The sequence below is a fragment of the Grammomys surdaster genome, unplaced genomic scaffold (genome assembly GCF_004785775.1).
Source record: "Grammomys surdaster isolate TR1022 unplaced genomic scaffold, NIH_TR_1.0 125698, whole genome shotgun sequence".
Lineage (NCBI taxonomy): Eukaryota > Metazoa > Chordata > Mammalia > Rodentia > Muridae > Grammomys > Grammomys surdaster.
In genome coordinates this window covers 1,466,133-1,493,013 of record NW_021620534.1, presented here as the reverse complement: position 1 = coordinate 1,493,013, position 26,881 = coordinate 1,466,133, and the positions used below count along the sequence as shown (strand labels likewise).

Here is a 26,881-nt window from a genome sequence, read left to right as displayed (position 1 = left end):
TAGAGCATCTTGGGCTGAATCTTGAAATGGAAACTTTGTTTATGGAAGAATTCACAAAATCCAAATTGAGTCTGGGTTTTTTTTGTGGTCATTGACCCACAGCGTCTCTTAGTTTTGATAACTGCATCATGTTTACATAAGATGCTAACATTGGTTGGCGTTTACAGGAACTTTGGAATTTGTAGATCTAGAGTTATTATTTTAAAGTCTGTTGACAAGGCTGGGTGTGGTGATGCATGCATTTAATGCCTAAGCAAAGGCCGGTGGATCTCTGATTTTGAAGCCAGAAAAGGCTGTATAGATCCTGTCTCAAAAAAATAAAAATAAAAATAAAAATAAAACAACCCCAAACCAAAGCAGATTGACAAGAGGAAAATGGAGAAGAATAGGAGGGGGTGACAAGAGCCAAAGAGACACAAGAATCAACCTGAAAGAATTTCTATAGGCCAACACTGAACATCTGAATAACAAAACAATAGTAGCATTGGGTTTTAACCATAAAATGAAATCACTACCTAGGAGTCTATTCATCTAGGTAAATCCGTGGAAACATAACCAACAGTGGAGGAGGACTGGCTCTTCCTTACAGGAGAATCCCAGTTCAGTTAAAAGAGACTCAGATTATAGCTATAGTAATTGCTGAAAGAACTACCTACCAACACCTGTCAAAATTAATGTATGAAAGGTTGAAAGGAATTTACATAGTCTCACATGTCTCCCCCAGCACGTTTACTAACTTTAACAGGTAAATTGGTAGCTTTACAGATCAAGATTAACATCTGATAATTACACATATTGATACTGTGTCCTGTGCATACAAGTCAAAAGCGTATAAACATTTTGCAATCCATTGCTTGGACTTGCCCTGGTTTGAAGCACGTAGAAAGATGGAAATGAGGGCCCACAGCAAGAATTCATAGTAGACTTTGCCTGAGAGTTTTGGTGTACCTCATGGAAGAGGGCCAAGTGGAGCATACTAGGCCTTGGGCACACGTACACCTTTGTTGCGTCAAGGTACACAGCAACACCCTCAGCTGGAGAAATTAATCACAGCCCCAGACCAGACTCCACTCATTGTGTTTGGACTTCATAGGTAAAGCAGTGGTTGACGGACATTATTTAGAATGTGGGGAACCAGGAGTCTTACTATGAGGTCAAAGGTCAAGAGATGTTGCAGCCTGTCTAGAACCAGCAGCTTACTAATGCTGACCTGAACATCCCCTTCCTGAGAGGTGCAGTCCCATAGCAGAAACCTGTCTCCAGCTAACATGATGAAAGGGACAACCTAAGACTGGTCTCGCCGGGCAGTGGTGGCGCATGCCTTTAATCCCAGCACTTGGGAGGCAGAGGCAGGCGGATTTCTGAGTTCGAGGCCAGCCTGGTCTACAGAGGGAGTTCCAGGACAGCCAGGGCTACACAGAGAAACCCTGTCTCGAAAAACCAAAAAAAAAAAAAAAAAAAAAAAAAAGACTGGTCTCCCCACCACCCCTGGGAAACTAGGATGGGGTTGGGGCAGAAACCTTCATCAGTCTTTGAGAAATTGGTGAAGGATACTAAAGGAACTGGACTTGGTGCACCACTCTGCCACTCTCGGGATGTAACGGCAAAGACATCCAATAAAAACAAGCAACCCAGAGTAACTTCACTGATGTCTGGTGAAAACAGACAGACTCAAACTGAGACCAAATCTATAAAACAGCCAACCCAGTGCTTCTCAGAAATGTCAAGGTCATAAAAGACAAAGACAGATTGAGAACAGGCTGGGGGAGACTAACTAGGCATGACAGCTCCACGGGGAATCCTGGACTAGTTCCTGGAAGAAAGGAAAGCATGAAGGGAGAAAAGTGGGGGAACCGGTTAGAGACTGACGACACTGACCAGAGCCAGTGACCCTGCAGTTCTCTCTCCGTCTTACTTCACAGTCACGCTGTGGCTGTGGATTCATGGAAGGACAGATGAGGGTATACAGAAGCTCCCTCTGCTATTGGGCAGCTCCTGTGAAATAATTTCCAAATAAACTGTCTGGTGAGTTACAGGAGCACCTCATGTTGTTAGCATTACTGTGTCCCTTCTGGAGGCTGGAGGGGCCAATCTATTTCCTTGCCATCCTGAGCCTCTAGCAGTCCTTGGGTTCCATGCTCGCAGCCCCCTTTCATTATCTACATGATACCCTTTGTGACATTCACCCTCTGTAAGCAGTCACCTATTGAAAGACACTTGGGCCCGTTCCAGTTCAATTTTAAACATTCATATGCACATCTAACGTGGCAGAAGTTTCTATGTCTCTAGGGCAAATGCCCAAGATCACAACTGCTAAGTCAGATTGCAATTGCATATTTAGTCTTAAAAATAAATGCTTATGCAAACCATTTTTCAAAATCAGTGTGCCAATTTACAATTCTACCAGCAGTATATGAGGGATCCATCTTCTCTGTCCTTGCCAGAATTTCATTTTACAACTTTAACTACACAGCTATGCCATCCAGATAGTTGTGTGGTACTGTCTTGTGTTAATTTGCATTTCCTCCATAGGAAATGATTTAGACATCTTTAAACAAGATTTTACTTACCTGTGTGGGTGTTTGGGCTACATGTGCCCTTGGATCCCCTGGAGCTGGAGTTACAGTGGTTATGAGCTGCCATGTTGGTGCTGGGAGTTGAACCTGGGTTCTCTGGAAGAACAGGCAGTGCTCTTAACCACTGGACCATCATGCCTACTCTGATTTAAATATCTTTTCATGCACTTGTTTGCTGTCCGTATATTTTCTTTGGTAAAATGTCTCTTCATATCTTTTCATTTTATCTTTTGGTTGTTTGACTTTCTAATGTTAAGTTTTGAGTGTTCTTTATGTATTCTAGAAGTCATCCTTTGTGAGATAGGTTAAGATCCACTTTGCATTCATTATTACATAACGTGTGAGGTTTATGCTGAGGTTTATTCCTCTGCACATACCAAACTTTTCCACTATTATTTGTTTTAGAGGCTCCCTATTCCTCTGCGGAATATTTTGTGTCTTTGTCAAATCAAACTTGAACATATTTGAGTGGATTTGTTTCTGAGATCTTTCTTTTCTCCTTTTGGTCTGTGTGTCTGTCTTTGCTGATATCACACAGTGCACTTTTTTCTATTTGTTTATTTTATATATGTGAGTACACTGTAGCTGTCTTTGGGCACACCAGAAGAGGGCATCAGATCCCATTACAGATGGGTTGTGAGCCATCATGTGGTTGCTAGGAATTGAACTCAGGACCTTTGCAAGAGCAGCCAGTGCTCTTACCCGCTGAGCCATCTTTCCAGCCCCACATGTACTCTAAATTACTGTCAGTCTTCGAATGTATGGATTGGTCCCTTCACTCCTACTCTTTAAAATATACACATTTATTTTTCTATTATTGGGGGCAACGAATTCCATAGCACCCATGAGGAGGTCAGAGAACAGTTTTGTGGGCTTGATCTTCTCTCACCTTTACATAGGTTCTGGGGATCCAACTCAGGCCCCCATCTTATCATCTCTCATGCTCTTCTCAAATACTTTCAAACTTGTTTTAGTTGGGCCTGTGGGTTTTGCTCAGTGATTACAGTACATGCTTAATATTCACAATGTCCTGGGTTCAAATCCCAGCAGCAACATATACATACAAGTACACACACAGATGCACACACATACACACAAATTCACACACCCCATAGACATCACACAAACACAGGTACATATACAGATCCACACACCATACAGAGACAGACACAACAGATGCACACACTCACACTCACACACACACATACACACACATACACATACATACATACAAATGCATACATATACATACATACACACCTAAGTACATATATACACAAACCTCATAGACACAAATACACCTACACACAAATATACACACCACACAGATACACAGACAGGCACACACAGATGCACACACATACAAATATTCATACACACAAATGCACCCACCACATAGACATACACAGTCAAACAGACACATACACTAATATAGACACCACACAGACAGACACATAGACACACATATTCATAGACACACACACATACAAACACATACATAGACACATAGAGTTTTAGTCTACTTCCATGGTCTTTCTTTTTTTATTTTTCTTTTAAAGTAATGAGACAGGCCTAACTCTGTAACAGCCTGGAACTTATTATGTAGCCCAGGCTTCTTTCTAGCTTAATCTTTATACTTCAACCTCCCTACTGCTGAGACTGTAGATGTGAGTGACCATAGTTGACTAGTTCCATGGCATTGCTGTGAGTTTGAGACCAGGCCAAACGACATAAAAGTTCCAGGCCAGCCTTGACTTCATAGTGAGACTCTGTCTCAAAACAATAAAATCATATCATTTGAAGAAGAATATATGAAACTTGAAATCATTATATTGAGTAGGACTCAGACAACTGCTATTTTCTCTTGTATGCAGAATCTAGGTTAGTTCATTTATTCATCTTAATTAATAAAACATGAAGGTGCAAGAGTGGCTTTTTGTGAAGGAAAAGTGGACCACTGGAAGCAGGGAGGGAGGCAGGAAGGGGTGGCAAGAGTATGGTCAAGAACATGTTGTGCACATTTGAGAGTTTTGTGAAGGATGTCCTTTTGTATAATGAACATAAACTCATAAAACTAGAAACAGAAAAAAGACAACAAAACCAAAGACTTCTTGGCTAAGAAGTCTCCCTGCAGGTGTCCCAGATCTTTCCTCCCAGGTAGAGCGAGTACGATAAGGATGAAGTGAAGGAACATCATCAGGTTCCCATGTTAGAAAAAATGCAAGACACCAGCCAGACAGTGTGTTCTCAGGAGCACCCCTTTTTCCTCATACTCATGAGGCTTGATGCCTGATAACAAATAGCAGGTGCAAATATAGAGACAGGAACAGAAAGGTCCTAGGTAAAGACTCCAGCTGATATTCTGTCTGTCATGCCATTTGAGACCACTACTGTGACTTGTAATGGCAAAGGAGCCAGGTGCTGAATACTGAAAGAAGAGCATGTGCAAAGAAGAGGAACGGTTGCAGAGGTCCAGCAGTACCCAAGGCCGAGCGGTACATGTAAGGCTGAGCTTCAGGCTGCCTGGAGTCCATATCAGTGCAGGTGCAGCTTGACTGGCCATTTTTGTTCTGTGCAAACTGTAGTGCCACTGTGTACACACTCTAGGCACGCTGCCTTCATCCTGTGCCTGGGATGGGCTCGTGGGCTTGCAGTCTTCCACGGTGGAGTCTCTGAGCTGTTTGGTACCCTTCTTTACGAGATTATCTCCATGGTAGGCCTGAGTCAGTGCTTCCCGCCTGGCTGCAGATGCCCCATTGGCCTTAGTGTTCGATAATTAATGTGTCCTAGTGCCCAAGGACGGCAAAGAGACGTGGTGAGAAACTGACAAGAGCCTAAGTGAATTTGCCATTAAGAAGTGGGAGGCCAAGCTTATGCAGGTTGCATAAGATAACATATTCCAGGGCTGAGTCAAGGCCTGAATGCAGGCCACTTTGGCATCAAGATTATCATCTAGAGTCTATATGGAACTCATTAGCAAGTCCATAAATAAACGGATTGAAAATGGACAGTAAAATTAAATAGACATCTCTCAAAACTATGTGATACCAATGACCAGGAAGTATGTGAAACAGTATTCAACATCATTAATCATCCCAGAGAAGCAAAATTAAAATAAGATATCACTTCATCACACACTGGGGATATAGCTCAGTAGAACACTTCCCTAGGATATGTAAACCCATGGGATTTTATCCCCAGGACCACAGTAAAAGTGATTTTCAATAAAAAGTTAAAAATAAGCCAAATGCTGACAAACACTATTACTGAAAATGTAAGCTATTATAATCCTTATGGAAAGCAGTGTGGAGATTCCTTAAAATGTTCAAAATGCAGCCATCATCTGACTTGGCTATCCCACTACTGGGTATATAATATATCCAAAGGAAAATTAAATAACTGTGTGGAGACATCTGCTGCACTGTTTATAGAAGCCAAGATGTGGAATTAACCTAAATCTCCATCAACTGAGATGTAGAGGAATTTTAATTCAGCAACATGGCTGCTCTGGCAAAGGATCACATCCAAAGATATGATCTGTCCAGAATGCAGATACACCTTGGGTTACAATATTATCTGGCTGGAATACAGACACACCTTTAGTACACACCTTTAATCCCAAACAATGAGATTAAAGACAGGGTTAGCTTGTAGAAGAAAGCAGCCCTGCTTGAAAGTGACCTATCAATGTGATTATCAGAGAGTTGATCTATGTATGTTTAGAATGGAATGACAATTGAGGGGCAGACAAAGTATGGAATCAGAGAAAGATTTGACAGAATGAATCAGGGATAGGATACACCCAACTTACATGAGAACAGCAGAGGAAGAGAGACTACTTAAGAGCAGTGAGAGAGAAAAAGGGGTGATGTGTGTGTGTAAGGGGGGCAATTTTACTGGGACAGTTTTACGGAAACAGGCTACAGAGAGAACAAGCTAGATACAGGTGAAGACTGAGACTGAGAAGGAGCCAGAAGATTAGAACATATTGTCAAAGTTAGCATGAGACCAGGCAGAGCAGCTCCACCAGAAGCCAAGAGAAGCTAGATTGAATCAGTCAGCTTGAAAGATTAGATTGAAGGAGGCTAGAAGCTTCCAGGTTTAGGCATAGTGATAGAACAGGGAAGGAAATGCTCTGGGATCAGCTAGGTAGAGCTCTCATCACTTCATCTGAAAATAAAATTGACATTTACAGCGATACATGGATAAAAGCACCTATACACAGTGGTACACTGTCGGCCATAAAAGGCTGACAGAGATGATCAGGAAGATCTTAGGTTAAGTGAAGTAAATAAGGCACAGAAAGACAAATAGCATGCAGTCTCATTCATAGGTGATTGAAGAGTTGACCTAGTGTATCTTTAGAATGGAATGACAATGGTAGCTAGAGGCTGGAGAGAGTAGTGGTTACAGAGAGTACAAAGCAAAGATCGGTCAGCAATTATTAAGTTACATAGCAGAGCTTATTCTCGTGTCCTGTTGCACAGTGGAATAATTAGAGAGGAAAATATAGATTTTAAAAGATAGGATATTTGAAAGCTTTTAACCCAAAAGAAATGACAAATGTTTGAAATAGGCTTGCTTTTATTTGAAATAACACATTGCATTCATATGATAAAATACTCACAAATATAATGGGTACATTTTTTATATGTTCATTAAAATAAGTAGGGCCAGTGAGATGGCTCACTGAATAAAGGCACTGTTGTGAAAACCTGCTCACCCATATTTGAACCTGATTCCCATTGGTGGAATAAACCCTAAAGTTGTCCTCTGGTGTCCATATATACTCCATGGAATATACAGTCACACATACACACACACACACACACACACACACACACACATATCGTACATACATACTACTAATAAATAAATTATTAAGTAAAAAAAAATCATGCTGGGCAGTGGGGGCACTCAGGAGGCAGAGCAGGTAGGTCTCTGAGTTTGAGACCAACCTGGTCTACAGAGTGAGTTATAGGATAGACAAGGCTACACAGAGAAGCCCTGTCTTGTAAAAAGAAAAAAAATGCTCTTGAACAAATAACATGCCTCTGTTTGTTTGTTTGCTTGCTTGCTTGCTTAATGGGGAAAGTAGCGGTTCTTCTACTCAGTAGGGTCATGAAAAGCTGAGCATAATGGCAAATTCCAGTACTCTGGAGGCAGAGACACGTGGATCTCTGTGTTCGAGGCCAGGCTGGGCTACAGAGTAAGTTTTAGGACAGCCAGGACTACATAAAGAGACCCTGTCTCAAATAAACAAAAACAAACAAACAAACAGAAGAGGAGGAGAAGGAAATTAAATGGAATATTCCTGTAACAATGGTCTATATAGAGTATAAGCAATATTCACTAAAGCTTAGCTATTATTATTACCACCAATGTGGCACCATGTTGTCACAAAGACACAGTGTGATAAAATTGCAGTCACTGTTGATGAACCTGCAAGGCTTTTCACCTGGAGCTATGCTAGCTCTCACTGTCACTCAGAGGTCAGCTTCTCTACTTAATTTCATCCCAGATGGAGTGTCCGTTTTGCCTGCCCCTCAGAACCTCTCTGTACAGTCAACCAACATGAAGCATCTCTTGAGGTGGAACCCAGTGACCCAGCCGGGGGAGATGGTATTCTATTTTGTGGAATACCAGGGGTGAGTTTGGTTTGTTTTTGCTTAATAGTTTTTCTTCCTTAGATAGCACTTCTGAGAAGGATAGCCCTTCCTTCCCTACTCCAGGAGGCTCTGAGGCTCAAGAATAGATGTTTTACCCAGTCCACCCCTTAGTGTTAATGGGTTTGAGAGACCCAAATACATTTAGATGTACCTGTTTTCACCAGTAAGAAAATTGGTGAGTTTGCTTCTCAGTTGGAACGGACAAATCCAGAGAGCTAGACCCTTTGAGGTGTAGGAGGCCATAGTTTCCTTGACTTATTTGTCAAGTCCAAGTAAGTCTTGATCCTGAAGTTCAGCTGGCCCAGGGGTGGGTGAACTTGGATCTAGTTTTTTTCAGCTGTCCAGGCTCTAGCAGTTGCTGAGAAGTGCCTGACAGAGTTAGTGCTCTACACATTTAATTAGCAATTGTAAGACCTCAGGTTAACCTGTAAACCCACCTCTCCGATGACCAGGTAACTTCCTAGATGTTAGGAGCTACAGTTCTTGGAAAATAACAAGGCCACATGGAAAAATATGATGGCCACAAGGATTTGTCTTTAAAAGCCTCTACAACATGTGTTTTGAGGCCACTCCCTGAGAATTCCAGGGAGTTGTCCTGACCCAAGTCCATCCTGGTCAGTGTTTAATTAAATCTTGCTTCAAATTTGGCTCAGAATTGTGGAACTGGTTTTTCTCTTGGGGAATCTCAGGATTAAAACAACAAGCACAAATAGAGCCCTACATGTGTGGACATTCTTCTAGGCTCAGGGATACAAAGATGTGCATTTGTAGATACAGGGAAACTAGCTTCTAGAGGAAGAGATAGCTAAATACCCAGGGTATGTACTCCTCAGCCACTAGCTACTAGTAGCTACTTAAGTTCAAACTAAATTGAAACATGTTACTGAGTCCCCTGTCCCCTTCTTCCTTTATCATATGCCCTATAGCCACAAGTGGCCAGTGCCTACACCCAGCAAACAGCATTGACACAAAACATTTCAGTCTTCACAAAGAGTTCTATTGGGCAGCAGAGCTTGGAGCCAAATGCAGAGTTTTGGAGTCCCGATAGGAAGCTGTTAAGGCTGATGCAAAGAAGTTGAGTTTGCAGATCCTTTGTCTTAGGTCGTGGCCTCAGAAGGAGGTGATACCCTACCTGTGAGACTCAGCATTTTGAAGGAGTGAGCAACAGGTCAGTAGGATAGGAACAGCATCTCTAGAGGGCAGGATGGGAGAAGGCCAGTGTCTCACAGGAAGTCATGAGGGACAGAACTTCATAATCTGCTCAGTGTGCAGTGTTTGAGAATGGAATCTCCACTACAGAATGTGGAGTATGGGAAACCGCGGCGTGGCAAGGTGTGGTGTCAGCTGAGATGGGAGTGGTGACAGTGGACGTAGAGAGACAGGAACAGAGAGAGTCTAATAGTGAGGTTTCCAGGAGAATGGTGGTTGGGGTGGGAAGGAAGTAGAGGATCTGGAGCTGGGGAGAGAATGCTTGTTCTTCTGATGCACGAAAGCACAATGACAGCAATTATAACCATCTTCTAGTTTGCCTCAAAGGGTGTGCCTTCTTCTCCTTGCCAGGGAGTATGAGAGCCTGTACATGAGCCACATCTGGATCCCCAGCAGCCAGTGCTCACCTACCAAAGGTCTGGAGTGTGATGTCACCGATGACATCACTGCCACAGTGCCGTATAACTTCAGGGTCATGGCCATGCTGGGCTCACAGACTTCAGCCTGGAGCAACCTAGAGCACCCCTTCAATCGAAATGCAAGTAAGGCACAAACCCTCCAGCCCTTAAAGGAACTACCTTCAGCATCAAAATAACTGGTGTACTTATAAACACAAAACCTTACTGATATTTTTTTAAAAATTGCTGACTGTTTCACGTGTGGTCTCTCTCCTTCCCCACTTTGGGAGTCAGTCCTGACTGTCCTTGTTAGGGTCCACGGGTATTGACATTCCAGCACTTGCACTAGGATTCTTACTCTGATCATGCCTCTGTAATTTTTTCCCATCTGGAGCCTTGTTAACACCATACTGCTGAGAGCAGCTTCATTGTGTAAAAACATCTGTACATTTAACAGCTACTAGAAACATGCCGTTTCTGTGGCTGCTGGCAAATAACTTTTCTATTGCAATTATAACTGGAAAGTGATTGAAAGGTTAGAGAAGAGTCCAGGTAAGTGGCCGAGGGCAAGCCATGGCTATCGTGTAAAAGGACCTGTGTGTTTGGGATGAGGTGAGGGCTGGATGGGCAGTGGGCAGACGAAGCAGCTGGCCCTACGGTAAAGCTTGCTTGGGTTGGGATATGGAAGCAATGGAAGGAGACAGGGTCTGGGCCATGTCTCTCTTACGGAATGAATACTATGGCCATTGTGAGGAAAGTGAGCTGGAATAGGGTAAGCCTGCAGAGCAGAGGAAGAACGAGAGGGGGACTGATAGCACTCAGCTAAGCCAAGATGGTTTCTGGTCTCTAGAGTAGCGGAGGAGGTACAGGGGAGTAGATGAATTCAGGAGACATGGCTTCATTTAAAATGGATAGAGCTTAGGGATTTGTTAATGAGGGGTAGAGTAGGGAGACAGAATCTAGCTTCTAGCCTGTGCTGTCTAAGGCAGAGAACCCCAAAGGAGCAACTGATCTTGAGGAATAGGAGACACTCTGTCTATGTGTTGTTTGGAGCTGAGCTCCTGCAACATGGCATGCCATGAATGTCTGACCAACAGCTGGAAATCAGGCCCCGGGGCTCTTGGAGATGAAAGCCAAACACACAACACAAAGTTATACTAGCTCCAGGCCTGGAGTCGATGTGAATGTCCAGGGACAATGTAGGGACGATAAAAAGAACTCAGGACAGGGTCCCAGAACCTCAGGGTTTAAAGCATAGACAGAGGAAGGATTTGAGTAGGTGACTGGGTAGGCAGAAGGGGCAGAGAGCACCTGATAAGCTTAAGGAGGCCCTTGGGTGGAGCTTGAGAAAGTGACTTGGCTGCAACTTCCACTCATAGAGGACCAAGTGGAGATGGGACGGGGCAGCTTCTTGTCTGAGGTGGGAGTGGGCAGGATGGTAAGTTTTGTGCTGAGGAAGAGCTGGGCCTCCAGTGGCTCATTTTCTTCCAATGGCAGAAGATCTGCTTGGAGCAAAGGCTCGGGAACATTAGGTCCCAGTCTCTAGTAATGGAGTAAGTCAAGTCACTGAGGACAGAGGATGCTGACTGGAAGTCAGGAGGGTTTAGGTGCTGAGGCATCCCAAATTAGCCCTGAGGAATCATGAGGGTTGGTTCAAATCCAGCTTGGAACTTGATAGCTGTGTGAGTTCAAAATATTTTGCCTCATGGGATAGCTGAGGGGGACCATATGAACTGTTGCTAATATTATCACTGTTGCCCTGGGGATGCCGGCCGGAGCTGAGAGCCAGTGAACAGATGAGGCGCATAGGGCTGTTGGAATGGGATGCCAGGGAGGCTTTTGTTGCAAAATGTGGACTTCTCTGCTGAGCATCTTTCCCAGGCACCAGGAGGACTTGGCTGAAGTGGCAGGAGCCCAGTGTAGACACTGGAGGCTTATGGGCACTGGAGGACACTGTAGCTCTTCCTCTGCTCACAGAGTTCAGGCAGAACCCAGCACTGCTTCCGCTGGCACCTGAGAGCCTGAGACTCCAGCCAATAACTCCTCTGGGGTCTGGCAGCTATTGCTGGAAGGAAGGCCAGGACAGATGGAGATCAGGGAGTGCCGACAGTTATTTGGGAGGGGCTGGGCAGTGAAATCTGTGCTCAAGAGGCCAGCAAAAACAGGAAAAGGTCTTGCTGCAGGGGAATCTGAGGGATAGGAGTTTGCATGTGCTGAAGAGAGCAGAATCTCAAGAATCCTGTCGGCTTCATGTGTAGTGGAGTCAGCAACCTAGCTGGGTTGGTACTGGTTCTCTCTCTCTTATATTTTCCCAAGACAGGGTTTTTATATGGAGCTTTGGCTGGCTGTCCTGGAACTCCCTCTCTAGACCAGACTGGTCTTGAACTCCCAGAGATCTGTCTGCCTCTGCTTCCCAGGTGCTGTGATTAAAGGTGTGCACCACCACCACCTGGCTAGCAATGACTCTCTTAAGGGCACCCCATCTGCCTTTTCCATTTGAGAGGGTCACTCTGACTTCTCTGACACATGAAAATCTTAATGTTCTCCAATGGAGCTATCCTATTCTTAACCTTGTTGAGGGCAGATATTCTTAACCTACATTTTATGTTATAGTCATACGGAGCTTGAGGCCCTTACTGGGGCCATTTCAGGGGTGTCTGACTTAAACTATGTGTGAGCATCCATTTTTTTAAAAATCTAAAATTCTACCCAGGTTTTTGTCCTGTGTAGCCAGAGTTGCGGCTCCTGCTGCAGAGGAGGAACACCTCACACAGGAAGCTGGAAACAGAGACTGACATGGGCTCTAATTCTGACTGTTAGCTGTGTGACTCTGGACAAGTCCCTTAACATTTCTGTACCACAGGAATAACATTTACCTTGGGTCAATTGAGCCAGTTATACTGAGTGTGTAGACCAGAGATTTCTGCCTGAGTGTGGGCAGAAGAAAAAGGAAGGAAGGAAGGGAAAAGAAAGGAAGAAAGAAAAAAACCTAACTCTCCATACTGAAAAAGATGGCATCAAAGGCCCAGATTCTGACCATATGGGGAGTGGGCATTCTCTGTTTGCAGGTATTACAGAGACAGTGGTGCTGTGTCTGGACTAGCTACATTTGCACAGGTGGCCTGACTTCCCAAGTCCTCTTGTCCTTTCAAGGGACAGCTCACCAAACCCAGGGATATTTTCTCCAATGAGGGTGGCAAGCAAACACTTTGCTCTCTGAATGCTTTCTCTAGGAACTGCCTTTCTTCTCCGTGCCCCTTGGCCTCAATGCAGAGGGATTTAGCCCATGACACTTCCCTTCCTACTTCCCAAGCCAATACCAACCATCACACAACCCCTTCTGGTCCTGCGGTCTCAAGATTGATATCAAAGGAGGGGAGGCAGCCGGTATGGCCCCTTCTGTTCTTGGCCGGTTGGTGGGAAGGCTGGCAGCTTCTTTGTTTGAGAACCTGCAAAATGTAAAAGACGGCATTTGTGCTTGGGCTGTGATTTCTAAAACTGATTGTCAGAATTTCTAAGAAACTGCTGAGTTGCTGACAGGTTTTAATGTGAGATTAAGAATCCTTGGGCCAAGAATAGAAGGACTAAGCCACCCAAGTTACTGATGTCTGCAAGGCACCAGATATATGTGCCAGGGCTCTGTGTGAGCAGTAGGGAGAGATGCACGGGGTTGACTGTGTCAGGTGTGTTCATTCCTAAGGGGCAAAGGCGATGCCAGCAAGCGTTAAGGTGTTGGGGATTGGTTCTAATGCTTTGATTTAATCGGGAATCTGCGTGTCCAAATGCTAAAGGTCCTGGTCCCCAATTGGTTTTTGATAGATCAGTAAAAATGCCAGCGGCCAATGGCTGGCCAAAGGGAGACTGAGCAGGGCCTTTAGATTTGAGCAGGCTAGGATCTGGGAAAAGGAAACAGAATCACCATGACTCGGGGAAGAAGGATGGGACACAGGAACCGCAGAAGAGAAAGCCAATCAGCCATGTGAAAATTCGAGTGGATAACCACTGGCCACGTTTTCGACTGGGCATGGGGTAGCAGGTGAAGATTTAGGAGTTCCCTTTGAGGAACCTTTGAGGTAGCCAAGGCATTTAAAAATTAACTGGCATGTGTATGTGTGTCCTCCATTAGTGAATCCAGATAGCTCCTGGGCGGGTGCACGCATGCGCCCTGCTGGGAGCCAAAGCAGTGTGGCTAAATTCACCACTACGTTAAAGAACAGTATCGCTCACTCAATGACAAGTTGAAGAACAATGAAACAGGGTGGTAGAGAGAGAAGATGGAGCACGTGCTTTTTTAAATTTTTTAAATTTTTATTTATTTATTTTTTTGAGCATGTGCTTTAAAAGGGAAAGAAAGCAGCAATGTTTACTTGAGTCCTTCCTGCCTTCTCTTGAGCCTATGCTCCCAGAGAAGGAACAGATGATTTGGGAATAAAAGAAAAAAAAAGAATGAGTTATAGTAAGTCTTCATCATTTGTTTTCTGCTCATTCATTATTCAAAAAGCATTTTATGAGGATCACCAAAATAGCTTAGCAAGCAAAGGCACTTGCTAATAAGCATGATGACCTGAGCTTGACTTCCGACCCACCTGGTGGAAGGAGAGAACTGGCCTCTGTGTTACACACACACACACACACACACACACACACACTTTCTCTCTACCCCCAATTATATCTTGAAAACAAATTTTAATATAAATAAAATTTAAAAAGAATTTTATGAGCGTCCATGGAGTGCAGGAGAATGTTAATGTACATTATTCCACACACTAGGACCCCTTGGCAGACCACCCTGCTCCCTCCTCCTTTGGGCTGCTATGTCTCCACTGATGACATGGTTGTTTTATCCCAAGGGAATCGGTGCTCCCTGAAGCTGACTTTGATTCTTTCTTTCTCTTGCCAACAGCTGTCCTCACCCCACCCAGGATGGAGGTCACCGAACATGGGCTGCATCTGGTTATTGAACTGGAAGACCTGGGGCCCCAGTTTGAGTTCCTTGTTGTCTATTGGAGGAGGGAGCCTGGCGCCACGGTGAGGCTTCCCACTGACCCTGGCTTTTGAGTCAAGCCTTAGAGAAGGCACATAGCTTTCTGGGGGCGAGGGAGTACACCTAGCTTTGTAGTGCTCATGGCGTAAGTGGTTTGACCAGGGTGACGTTTAAGAAAGGAGAGATGAGAGCACCAACCATCCATCCCTCGACTCCTTCCTCAAAGATCTACCTTTAGTCATCTTAGGCCTGGGCCAGGGTACTGGGCCCCTTTCGGGCCAGGGCTATTAAAGTTTGGGAGGCTGCTTCCCTAGCTTTAATGGCCCCTCCCCACTGAACCCCTAGTGATTTTTTTAAATGCGTTTTATTTTTTTTTCTCCCTCACCAGCTAGTCTCAGACACGTTGGGACAACAGGGCAGGGTGTCCCAGCTCAGGGTGCTCCGGGTGACTTCAGAAGCGCAGAAGGTGGACACAAACCTCTCAGGGTGTGTGTCTTGGCAGAGCATGGAAGTGGGGCATGGAGCCAGGAGCTAGCTTATGAATAAGGCTATCTAATTATTATCCAATGGGCCGTGCAGAAAGCCTGGAAGGGAGCTGCCCTTCCCCATGGGTCGGTTGCTGTAGTCTGGGGTGAGTGGGAGGCCAGTACTCATGGAAGGGTGGTCAGACGGGCAGCAGCAGAAGCATAGTGTAAAACTCTAGCAGACACAAGAGACACTGATTTCTATGGAGCCCTGTTTAAGCTGATATAATGACGGAACCTGGTGACACACTTCAGTGGGCACAAGGGAAGCTAGTTTTCTCAGAAGGATCAATATGGGCAACAGAAGTATCTCACTAAATCTGTGAGCAGAACCAGCACAGGACCAGGCAGAAGTACAGTCTTAACTACACAGGGACCCTGGCCTGTGGGAGCCTTGCTGTGTTCTCCCTGAAGGTCTTACTGTGGCCTCTCCCCTTCACTCCCAGGTCCTACCCATGCCTGTGACTGTGCCTCCCTGACTCCTCAAAGCATCTCAGACTGACCTTCCTTACACAGTCCTCTCCCTTTGTCTTCCTTGAGGTATTCAGTTTCCCAAGACCAAATCCTGCAGTCTAAGCTGTGGACAGCTGGTTGAGCTCTGTGGGACTCCTTCTCAGTCTGGGCTGTTCAGTGTCACATAGCAATATCTGGGGGCTGTGCACCCTCAGCAGAATGGGATATCGGAAGATAGCGTGGGCAGGTGGGATAGGCTATTGGCCGATATTTACCCTGCTGGGTCAGGGCACACTAGTAGCACATAGCATTGCCAGCCAGGCAGATGGAACAGGGTGGGAGAAATGCTGGGACTTGGCAGGAGAGAGCACGCATTGGCCTTCTAGTCTTTGGGAGTGGAACCTATTCCCTTCCCTTGTAACTGGGAGGCTCATTGCTGAGAGAGTGTATACCCTGAGTCATCTGGGCTGGGTCACACAAGCTTCTACAGGCTTCTCTACAGGCCCCGGGGGTTAGAGTGGGTGTTGAAGGGTGGGCAGACAGGTGGATGGATTCTGCTCGAATCTTGTCCTGTTGGACAGGCTGTTTTTAAATTCCCTGTAACCCTTGTGTCTCCTAGCCACTCTCTTTGCCTTGCCCCAATTTTTCTTCATAGCTCTAATCACTACCAGGAATGTGTTTAGGGCACGTGTGTGGGGCACATGCAAGCTCTCTGAGAGCAGGAGCTTTATGTGTTCCGTTCGGTGCTGTGTGCCTAATTGTATTACTACATTACTATATTAGTATATTAGTACAGGCCTAATAAATATGAGTGCATGAATGAAGAAGTGAATGGCTTCACAAATGAATGGCAAGGAATGTTCTCTACTCTGGAATGTTCTGGAAAAGGATTACCTGCCCAGCTCTCCCCACCATCGTTAGCTCTGCTCCCCTTAGGTACTAACTGTGTCTTGATCTTTCTTTAAAGGAACATGTTAAGGTGGTGAGGAGTGGGGACATTCCAGTGCACCTAGATACCATGGAACCAGGGACCATGTACTGTGTGAAGGCGCAGGCTCTGGTGAAAGCCATCGAGAGGCACAGTGCCTTCAGCCAGCCTACGTGTGTGGAGATGCAAGGTAAGGATAAGCTACTTGTCCCTGGGTCCCCACACTTGGCAGCGTTACCAATGCATGCCTGGATGTCCATTGAGTGTCTTTGGTTCTGAGTCTTTACCTGTCTTTAAAAGTTGGCTTCCAGGCTTGGTGGATTCTAAGGTAAACTCTGACTCCCCCTGGGCTAGAAGCCCACCCTGGGGACTGGGTAGGATTTCTTGAACAGTTGTCTGGAGCTGCCCCCAAAGCCACCTCCTTGTAGGTCACATTGTTACAAGACTAATGTGCCAGAAGGTTGCTGCCTGTGGGCAAACTTGGCTGTAGGAGAGTTAGATCTTGGAAGGAGGCACCGCACTGTATAATGAAATTACAGCCTCTTCTGTCTAGAGGGGATCTTATAGTCTATAGAATCGTCTTTTTGACTAACTTTTTTTGAATTTAAACAATTAAAAATTGTGTTTGTTATGTGTATATGTAAACATAGGTATATGTGTGTTTACATACACATATATGCATATGTCTGTATATACACACATATGCACATGTGGGTGTGAAGAACAGAGGCTGATATTAGGCATCTTCCTCTTTTTCTATTTTATGAGGCAGCCTCTCTCACTGATCCCAGAGCTTACTGACTGGCTATGCTGGCTGGCCAACAAGCTCCAGTGACTCCCAAGCGCCAGTGTTACAGATGTACACAGCCGTTCCTGGCTTTAATATGGGTACTGTAGATCCAAACTTGGCTCCTAATGCATGCTTGCCAGGCACTTTACTGACTGGAGCATCTCCCTAGACTCTGGCTCTGTCTCTCTCTGTTTCTCTTTCTCTATCTCATGATCTAAGAAAAACCTACAGTAACTAGAAACTCTTCGAAAAGAAACAAAATCTTACATCCCATGAGCCCACCATGCAAACACCACTAGTTACATTTTTCTTCTTAGCTTTAAAAAATTATTTTGAATGTATAGTCTATTCATATGGTCCATAACACATATTGTACATGTAAATTATCTTAAATTAAGTTCTCTATGTCTCTTCTCCATTTACATAGTTCCTGCATCCTTTCTCCTTAGTATGAGTTTCTTCTGAAGACATTTGAATCTATACACATGTAAACGAGGACATGTATATATAAGTATATGCATCGATATCATCTTTAAGCATAACTGATGGCATATGTACTGTTCTGAATCTTGCTTTTATGTATCTTGTAGATGTTTCTGAGTGAATAAAGAAATTCCATCATCCTTTCTTACCAAATTCTATTCCATTTGTATATGTGTGTGTGTAGGTTTGCTTGTGTGTGTATGCATGTGTGTGTATGCATGTATGTGTATGCATGTGTGTGTGTATGCATGTGTGGGTGTATGCATGTGTGTGTGTATGCATGTGTGTGTATGCATGTGTGTGTGTGTGCATGTGTGTGTATGCATGTGTGTATATCCATGTGTGTGTGCATGTGTGTGTATGCATGTGTGTGTATGCATGTGTGTGTATGCATGTGTGTGTATGCATGTGTGTGTATGCATGTGTGTGTGCATGTGTGTGTGGATGTGTGTGTATGCATGTGTGTGTGCATGTGTGTGTATGCATGTGTGTGTATGCATGTGTGTGTGTATGCATGTGTGTGTATGCATGTGTGTATGCGTGTGTGTGCATGTGTGTGTGCATGTGTGTGTGCATGTGTGTATGCATGTGTGTGTATGCATGTGTGCATGTGTGTGTGCATGTGTGTATGCATGTGTGTGTATGCATGTGTGTGTGCATGTGTGTGTATGCATGTGTGTGTATGCATGTGTGTATGCATGTGTGTATGCATGTGTGTGTATGCATGTGTGTGTATGCATGTGTGTATGCATGTGTGTGTATGCATGTGTGCGTGTATGCATGTGTGTGTATGCATGTGTGTGTGTTGGCTAATTTAACTGATCTGCTACTGGTAGAGTTAGATTTCCCCAACCAAAATTCCCTTGTGCATAATCACTTTTGCTGATACATTATACATATATATGTATACATGTATGTATATAAGTATGTATGTAAGTATGTATGTTTGAATGATAAATTCCTGGAAGTAAAGTAGCTGGGTCAAAAGACATGTATTTAACGTTGACACTGTTGTAAATACCCTCTAAAGAATTATGACCCTTCAATTATCACCCATATGAAGACATGCTGCAGCACAATATGACATACATGATATATCTGGTTTGTTTTTCACAAATACATTCATAACATTTTTCTCCTGTGGGGAGACACTCTATATTCAAACTGTAACAGCAAGTCTCTTGAGCAGCATGAGGAAGCATAAAGGAATACCTACTTTTTTAATAGTTCTGTATTGTTTGGATTTTTCATAAGCTTGACAAATAATTATTTAAGTACCAAGAAGTGTAACTCTCCCTCCCTTTGGTTGCTTCTTGTTAGGCATTTGATCACAACACTGAGGAAAGTCACAAATACATTTTTCCAGGTAAATCCACCGTTTATTCTTCCACTGTGGTCTGTACCTTCCAACACTTCTCAACACAGGGACCCGAGTGTTTTCTCTCACATGGCTCAGCTGCACGTTGTAGCACACTGTGGCCAGTGTGGGTCTACCATTGTTTTTTTTGTTATTGTTGTTCTTGTTTTCTGGTTTTTTGTTTCTCCTTCTTCTCATTCTCCTCTTTCCTCTTCCCCTTTCCCCTTACTTTCCCCTTTTCCTTCTCTTCCTCTTCTTCCTCCTCCTCCTCCTCCTCCTCCTCCTCCTCCTCTTCCTCCTCTTCCTCCTCCTTCTTCTTTGATACAGGGTCTTACTATGTAACTCTAGATGTCCTGAAACTCACTATGTAGATCAGACTGGCCTGGAACTCAGAGATACACCTGTTTCTTTCTCCCAAGTGACTACCTATGCTCAAATTCCCGTGTATTTTCAATATGTCTATGTATGATATTAAAGGATAACAAACTTCTTGGTCAAAAAAAGGTTTATGCCTCTATGCCTGGCTTACGTTACTTTAAAAAGACACACAGTAAGCCATTATGTACAAGTATATCTTTATTGATAGCAATACCATTTACTCTCCAAATATTTTCCATTATCGGTCAAACTGTAATCTGTCTATCCTATTTCTTTTAACAGCTGAATTGCTAACCTACCATGCCAATGTTCCATACTAATCAGCCTGTTTTGTTTGGCATTTAAATCATTCCCATTGGCTCTGGAAGATGCTGTTCTTCCTTCTATTTCAATATTTGCAGAGCACTGACTACATGCCAAATCTTGGCCTGTCTACTGGGTCAGAGAAGGGAGTCCCTGCCTTCCAGTTATGGAGGCAAACAGCAAGCTAATATCATATAAGGGGTGTGTGTGTGTGTGTGTGTGTGTGTGTATTGGGGGTGGGGGGAGCCCTGCAAGGAGAGGCACAGCATGCAGGACGCATGAACGGCAGAACACTAGTGGGCAGGATGGAGATGGATGATAGCCTGTGGCTCTTGTCTGGACATTCCTGTACACTGACTGATGTACGTACTTATTTCCTTCCTTGGAGTGATTTTCTGGGAATGGACATCACAGGAGAGGATTGGAAGGGTATGAACATTGTACATTTTTTGATATCTACTGCCAAAATATTTTCCAAAAGTGAAACAATGCATATGCCCCACCCCACACGCTGCAGCCACATGAGCTGAGTCACCCCTAACATTGTGGGTGAAAGGCCTAGGCAGGGGGTGATAAACAGGTTGTTTGAGGTTAGATAGAACGGAGAGGTGGGAAACCAGCTCATCCCCTCTTCTGAGTCTCCAGATGCTCAGATCTGGTGCTTTTTGCTATATTTGTTAGCAAACGCATCACAGGCTTCGGAGCTAGACCTACCTGTGTATCCTGGCATAGGCCATTAGCCCGTCTTGAGCATAAATAACATTCTCTTCCATGAAAGAGGTCCTTGTTGAGAGGAGCAGAGGCCTAGACCTTAGCAGAGTCCTGGGGGATGGGAGTAGACCTAGCGTATGTAATAGAGCCCTGGTCTGTCAGTTATTATGTGACTCTTTAGGGGACTTAATATTTTCCTCCATCATAGGAGTCAATGCCAAGAGCAAATTGTGAAACACTTTGTTTTTGGCTTCCGCCGAGCCCTGTTCTGGGCTGTTCTGCTCCGGCACCTCCTCCTCATCCTGCCTGGGGCCTGGCACCCTGCCTTCCTCTGGCAGTAGTGCCAGGTACACACTACCACGGACAATGTCTTGCGTTCCCCCTTCCCCTTCCCAAGATGGAGATGGTAATCATCTCTGTGGCTTTCTGAAAAACCACACTCGAACTGAGCTTCTAGAAGAATGGTGGTAGCTGTAGCCGTTGGAGGACACACCAAGTCTCAGGGCACTGTCATCTGCCGGCTTGGCCTGAGTGCAGCCCTAAGAAACTCTCCAAGGTGCAGGACTGGGGTTCCCCTTCCCTGCTGTTCCCAAGCCTTCTCTTATGCTTTGTCCACAGGAGAGTCTCTTCCGCTGGCACTGGCTCTGTTTGCATTTGTTGGCTTCATGCTGATTCTCGTGGTTATAATACTCTCCATCTGGAAAATGGGCCAGCTGCTCCGGTATTCTTGCTGCCCCACTGTTGTCCTCCCAGACACCTTGGTAAGAACATTCTTGTACCTTTCGGTATGATGCTGGCCAGATGCTTCATGGGCCTTAACAGGGCATGGACACACTTTTCATGGTTTATGCAGAGAGTAGAGCAAGCAGTAATGGGACTTCACTTGTCTTAGTCTGTGCTGCTATAACAAAATACCACAGACTAGGTCATTTATGGAGAATAGAAGTTCAGTGGCTTCTGGAGGCTGGGGATGGTGGTGGTAGAATGAAGACAGAAGGGTCTTGTGAGTAAAGGTCTTCTTTCTATTACAACATGGTTAAATGTGATAGAAGTAAGAGATAGAACAAAACTTCAAACCGGCAGCCGTAAGGCCTTATAGCCTACATTTCTGAAGTTGGGGCCTCATCACCTCCCAGTTTCTTCCCCAACCCTGTGTCACTGGGCTTTTGTTTCCAATATGTGGTTTTGAGGAGATGCTCGGGTCAATGACTCCTGATCAGAAGTTCTGGGTGAGTTCTTCCTTTTCCAGGGTTTAGTGAGCACCCTGAGGCTCTGGCAGGCCATTATGCTGTCCGCACGGACCTGGCATTGCCAAGAGAGTGGTTGTATTATTCAGCCCAGGGGGCCTTCAGTTTCAAGAGCCATGAAATCTTAATCTTTCAAGGTGTCTTCTGAGTGCTCTTAGCTCCCCAATTCTAACAGCAGCTATGCCTAGTAACGTGTTCTGACTCAAAATACTCAGTCTCTGTGCAAAGAGTATTCTCAGATTTGAAGATCATGTAGTGTGGAATACACTTTGTGTTGGACAGGCATGGCGTAGGCAAGGCCTTCCTAGTGACCCACAAGCCAGAGATGCTAATTTTTCTCTTGAAAACATGGACCATGGCTCTGAGCCTCTGGGTAGGAATAGGCCCTGTGTGCCTGCACCCTGGGGGGAGGGGGGAGTAAAGACAAGCCTCAGTAGCTCACAAGTGTTCTACCTGTGGCTCTTCAGAGGCCTCCTAGGTCTCAACCACACTAGTGGCATAATCAAAGAAAGAAAGAACAAACAGGAAGCAGAGCAAGCCCTCCATCCCTGTCAGGTTAAGGGTGTCACAGTTCTGTCTTGCGGGGAGTTAGCAGTCAGTTTCTTCAGTGCATCAAAACCAGCTCTGTCTGTAGTCCTCATACTTCTGGAGTTTCTTAACAGCCTGCAGTTACAATGCAGCTGCTCTTGTAACATCTGCTTGGTTTGCTTTTGGGTCTATATAAGAGGAATAACTCTCCCTTTAATCCAGTCTTCAGAGTGCCCCACCACCCTTCTATCATAATACCAACTCTCCTGTCTCTAATATTTCCAAGTAGTCATGACAATGTTAGCTGCCAGTAGCAGAGCTGAGCACCAGGGCTGCTGTGAGGATGCTCATGAATTGATTCAGATCACTGAGTTTCCCTGACTTCTGTCTGCTGCTCGGTTGAGAGAACACTGTAAAGAAGCTAACTACGAATGTAGCTGCATCTGTTTCTTCCTGTTTGTCAACTTTCTATGCAGATTTATTTATTTATCTATTTATTTATTTATTTATTTATTTATTTATTTATTTATTTATTTTTGAGATAGGGTCTTACTATGTAGTTCTGGCTGTCCTGGAACTCTATAGTCCAGGTTAGCCTGGAACTTGCAGATCCACCTGTCTCTCTGCCTCCCTGGTGTGTGCCACCACACCCAGAAACTTTTCATACATTTTGAGTGCATACACATTTATGATTGCTGGATCTTCTTAACTAAACTTTTCAGCATTCTGATGAGTTTCTTTTTATCTTTGATAATATTTAATTCTTTTTGTTCGTTGCTTATGTGGTATATCCTTTATAAAGCTCTGTGTTCAAGTTTAAAGTGTGTCTCTTGTAGACAGTTGATTTGGTTTTCTGTTTTGTTTCTGTAAGTCACTTCTGGTAATCTCTGCCTTTTAAAAATGGCTTGTTTAGTCCATTAACATGTAATATAATGATTGATACAGTTGTATATTGGTTATGATTTTATTTTTTGTTTCTCCATCTGTTTTTGTTTTCTATTTTTCTTTTTCTGCCTCTTCTAGGGTTTATTAAGTAGATTATAAGTACACACACACAGTTTCCTTTCTTCTCTTTTCTTTTTATTGAGGCTTCCTTTGATCTCACTATATATTCAAGGATAACCTTGAACCTCCCTGCTCTACCTCCCAACTGCTGTTTTATGTGACACTGAAGATTGAGCCCAGGGCCATGGTACATGCTAGTCAAGTGCTTTTGTAAGCCAGTCCCAAGTATATTATAAGCTTCATATTTTTTTGTTATTCTTGACATTATTTTTTCATAGTTGTTTTAAGTATTACCATATATATGTCCTTACATTTTTTAAAGATTTACTTGCTTTTATTTCATGAGTATGGGTGTTTGTATATCTGTCAGTGCACCATATGTACGTAGTATTCACAGAGGCCAGACAAAGGCATCAGATTCCCTTACAACTTATTGTTGTAAGGATGCTCATATTTTATTTTATTTTAATTTTATGCTTTATACTCTTACAAAAGAAAGCATTTAACTGGGGGCTTGCTTACAGTTTTGGAGGGTTAGTCTATGATCATGATGACAGGAAGCAGACAGGCAGGCTTGGTACTGGAGCAGTAGCTGAGAACTTTACATTCTGATCTGCAGGCAGCAGGCAGAGGGGCGGGGTGTGGGAGAGATAGATGCTGGGTCTGACGAGGGCTTCTGAATCCTCAAAGCTCACTCTCAGAAATATTCTTCCTCCAACAAAAGCCATATCTCCTAATCCTTCCCAGACAGTTCATCAGCTGTGCACCAAGCATTCAGACGTAGGAGCCTATGGGAGCCGTTCTCAATCAAACCACCAGAGAGAGAGAGGGTCAGGCTTGGGGTAGAGAACTGGGTAGATCTTTTCAGAGCTATTTCTTAGTAACCTATTTTTCTAATGAGGCCCTGCCTCTTACTTTTCATGGCCTCCAATAACATCATATTGGGAACACGTTGAGGGATTATTCCATTGACAGATCAGACCCCTCATGCTTTAATTGCTTGCCCAAAGCCTGCCATTATCAAGCCCTTGTACATGAGCCAATGGGAGATGATTTAGGCTACTTAGTGATGGACTCGTTGCAAAGTTGCTCTCCATGTGTTTAAAACCAGCTATGGCAATACACTAGGGTCTCTGGGAGAAACTACTGGAGTGTGAAAAGGGGTAGGAAAAAGCTTTTTCTCAGGGTGCTCTCTGGGCTTGGCACTGGGGTAGGTATTGTGTAAAGCCTCACAGAGCAGATCCTTCTTCTCAGAGCTCTCTGGTGGTAGAAAGGTGGAGCCCCTCTCCCCAGAATTATATCTGAGTTTTCGTGGGACTGTTCTCTGAGAAAAGCACTGACTCAGCAGGGCCATGTGGGAATTGCTAGACAGAGGGCCAAGAGAGCATCTCAGCAGAATCTGGGAGCCACTGACCTCAGGGTTGGGTTGTCCTAGAGAGTTTTGCTTCTTTAAAGTTAACAAGGGCTGGGAAGATGACTCAGTGGTTAAAGTGCTTGCCCCCACAGGCACCCATTTTGAGGATCAGAGTTCGAATCTCCAGAACCTATATAAATACCAGATGAGGGATCAAGGAAAACTTATAGTGTCAATGTAGGGCCTTAACATACGATCACATTCACCCACTTACACATGTGAGAACACACACACACACACACACATGCTCACGCACATGCACACGTATGCTTGTAAAGGAAGTTAAATAGTTGAGATTTCTATAACAGTTTTTGTTGCTGCCATTGTTCAAGCAATGTCTAATGAATGATTTTTTTTATGAAAATGAATTTTTAGAAAATAACCAGTTCATCCCAGAAGCTAATCAGCTGCAAGAAGGAGGAGGTGGACGCCTGCGCTGTGGCTGTGCTGTCCTCAGAGCATCTCTTTGGGGTCTGGATCTCACAGACTTGAGAAGGACCTGATGGATTAACAGCCTGGTCTGCAGGACCCAGAACCCTGGATGAGGAGGGTTGTGTTTCTGTTTTCCTCTGTGGACAAAAGACAAGAGAAGTAACGGGAGCCTGCTGTGTGCATGTCTAGCAGCAGCGTCAGAGGCAAAGTGGCGTGACCAACCAAGAATGACAGAAATAGTCTGGAGAAGAGATCCCCAGACCCACAGTTACCATACACTCACTGAATGACAGTGGAGAAAATGGCTTCATCCTTGCGGATCCCCGCTTTGTCACCTGTAGTGGGAATCAACCAGACGGTTTAAACGGTTTCTCCCCTCTTCTCTGCATATGTACAAACCAGCACGTGCAGGTTGGCAAGGAGACTGGTGGCCCTGTGCACGTGAGTTCAGATCTGGTGACTGTGGGGTGTACGTGTGTACTAAGAGTGCTCAGGACTGGAGCCATCATCTTAGCACTTAGGAGGAGCGGGAGAGAAAATCTCAAGTTTGGCGCCTGGATGACACACTGAAACCCTGTCTGAAGTAAACAACCAAACAACCAAGAGTAATAAAACTCCTTTTATCAAATCAAACTCAGACCACTGTTGGTTTGGACTTCATCTTTACCAGAGGAAACCTGAGGAGGGCCATTTCACTTCATGCCAAATCCTGGCTGGAATGTTAGGTCAGCAAGTTCTGCTGAGGGTGACATCGAGGGAGGCCATAGGCTATCCATGATGGGACACGTGTGGATGTTGCTGTGGGTTCATGAAATGTCATCAGATTCTAGGACCTTGTCTACAGTAAATCCCACAAGCCCACTTCCCAAGGAAAATTCACTCAGGGTTTCTCAGCCCCTCCCAGATGCTCACCTGGAACCCCTGACTAGTCATTACCATTTCTTACTACCTTCAAGCAGGGAGGTAGGGGTGGGGGACAGCTTTGGTCAGAGGAGGATGAAGGGAGGTGGCTTTATCTCTCTCTGCACAGTTAGGCTCACTACCACCTCTCAACGACGTCAACCAGGTGCTTCCTGTCCATCTTCAGCACAGAAGCTCCGGCCTTTGGGGACTCCAGGAGAAAGGACAGCTATGTAGGGGTGTGGGCTGAGACTCCCTGCCTTTGTTCTGTTTTGTATATTTCCTCCTTGACTCTTTTGTGAAGTGAGTTTTAGTTTCATATTTAAACTGGTCTGGAACCATATGTGCTGTTTACAGAATTAAAAATTGCATACCAACATTAGCCTTCATGTTTTCTCCCCTCTCTTCCCTGCCCCCTCACCCCAGGGACCTCGTCCTTCTGTTACCTAAGCTCAGAATAAAGAAATAACCCCAGCCTTCCTCTGTTACCGTTTCTCATGGGATTCTACCTGGTTTTACTGGCCTCTGTAGCTACATAGACACCTCTGTCAATTATTCTATTGTCTCTTCAGGTCCCAAACATGTGGTTATT

At 44.5% G+C, this 26,881-nt stretch overlaps 1 protein-coding gene across 1 annotated transcript in view; it reads left to right on the top strand.

Moving 5' to 3' along the window:
* Nucleotides 1–25,651, top strand: part of Il20rb (interleukin 20 receptor subunit beta) — a 28,673-nt gene extending 3,022 nt beyond the window's left edge. Inside the window, exons 2-7 of the mRNA XM_028788076.1 lie at nt 8,098–8,224; nt 9,806–9,996; nt 14,756–14,880; nt 16,781–16,931; nt 21,382–21,524; nt 25,333–25,651. Of these exons, the coding sequence (XP_028643909.1) occupies nt 8,098–8,224; nt 9,806–9,996; nt 14,756–14,880; nt 16,781–16,931; nt 21,382–21,524; nt 25,333–25,449 (854 nt within the window). The 3' untranslated portion in view covers nt 25,450–25,651. The remainder of the gene's footprint in view (nt 1–8,097; nt 8,225–9,805; nt 9,997–14,755; nt 14,881–16,780; nt 16,932–21,381; nt 21,525–25,332) is intronic.
* The last annotated feature ends 1,230 nt before the right edge of the window (nt 25,652–26,881 follow it).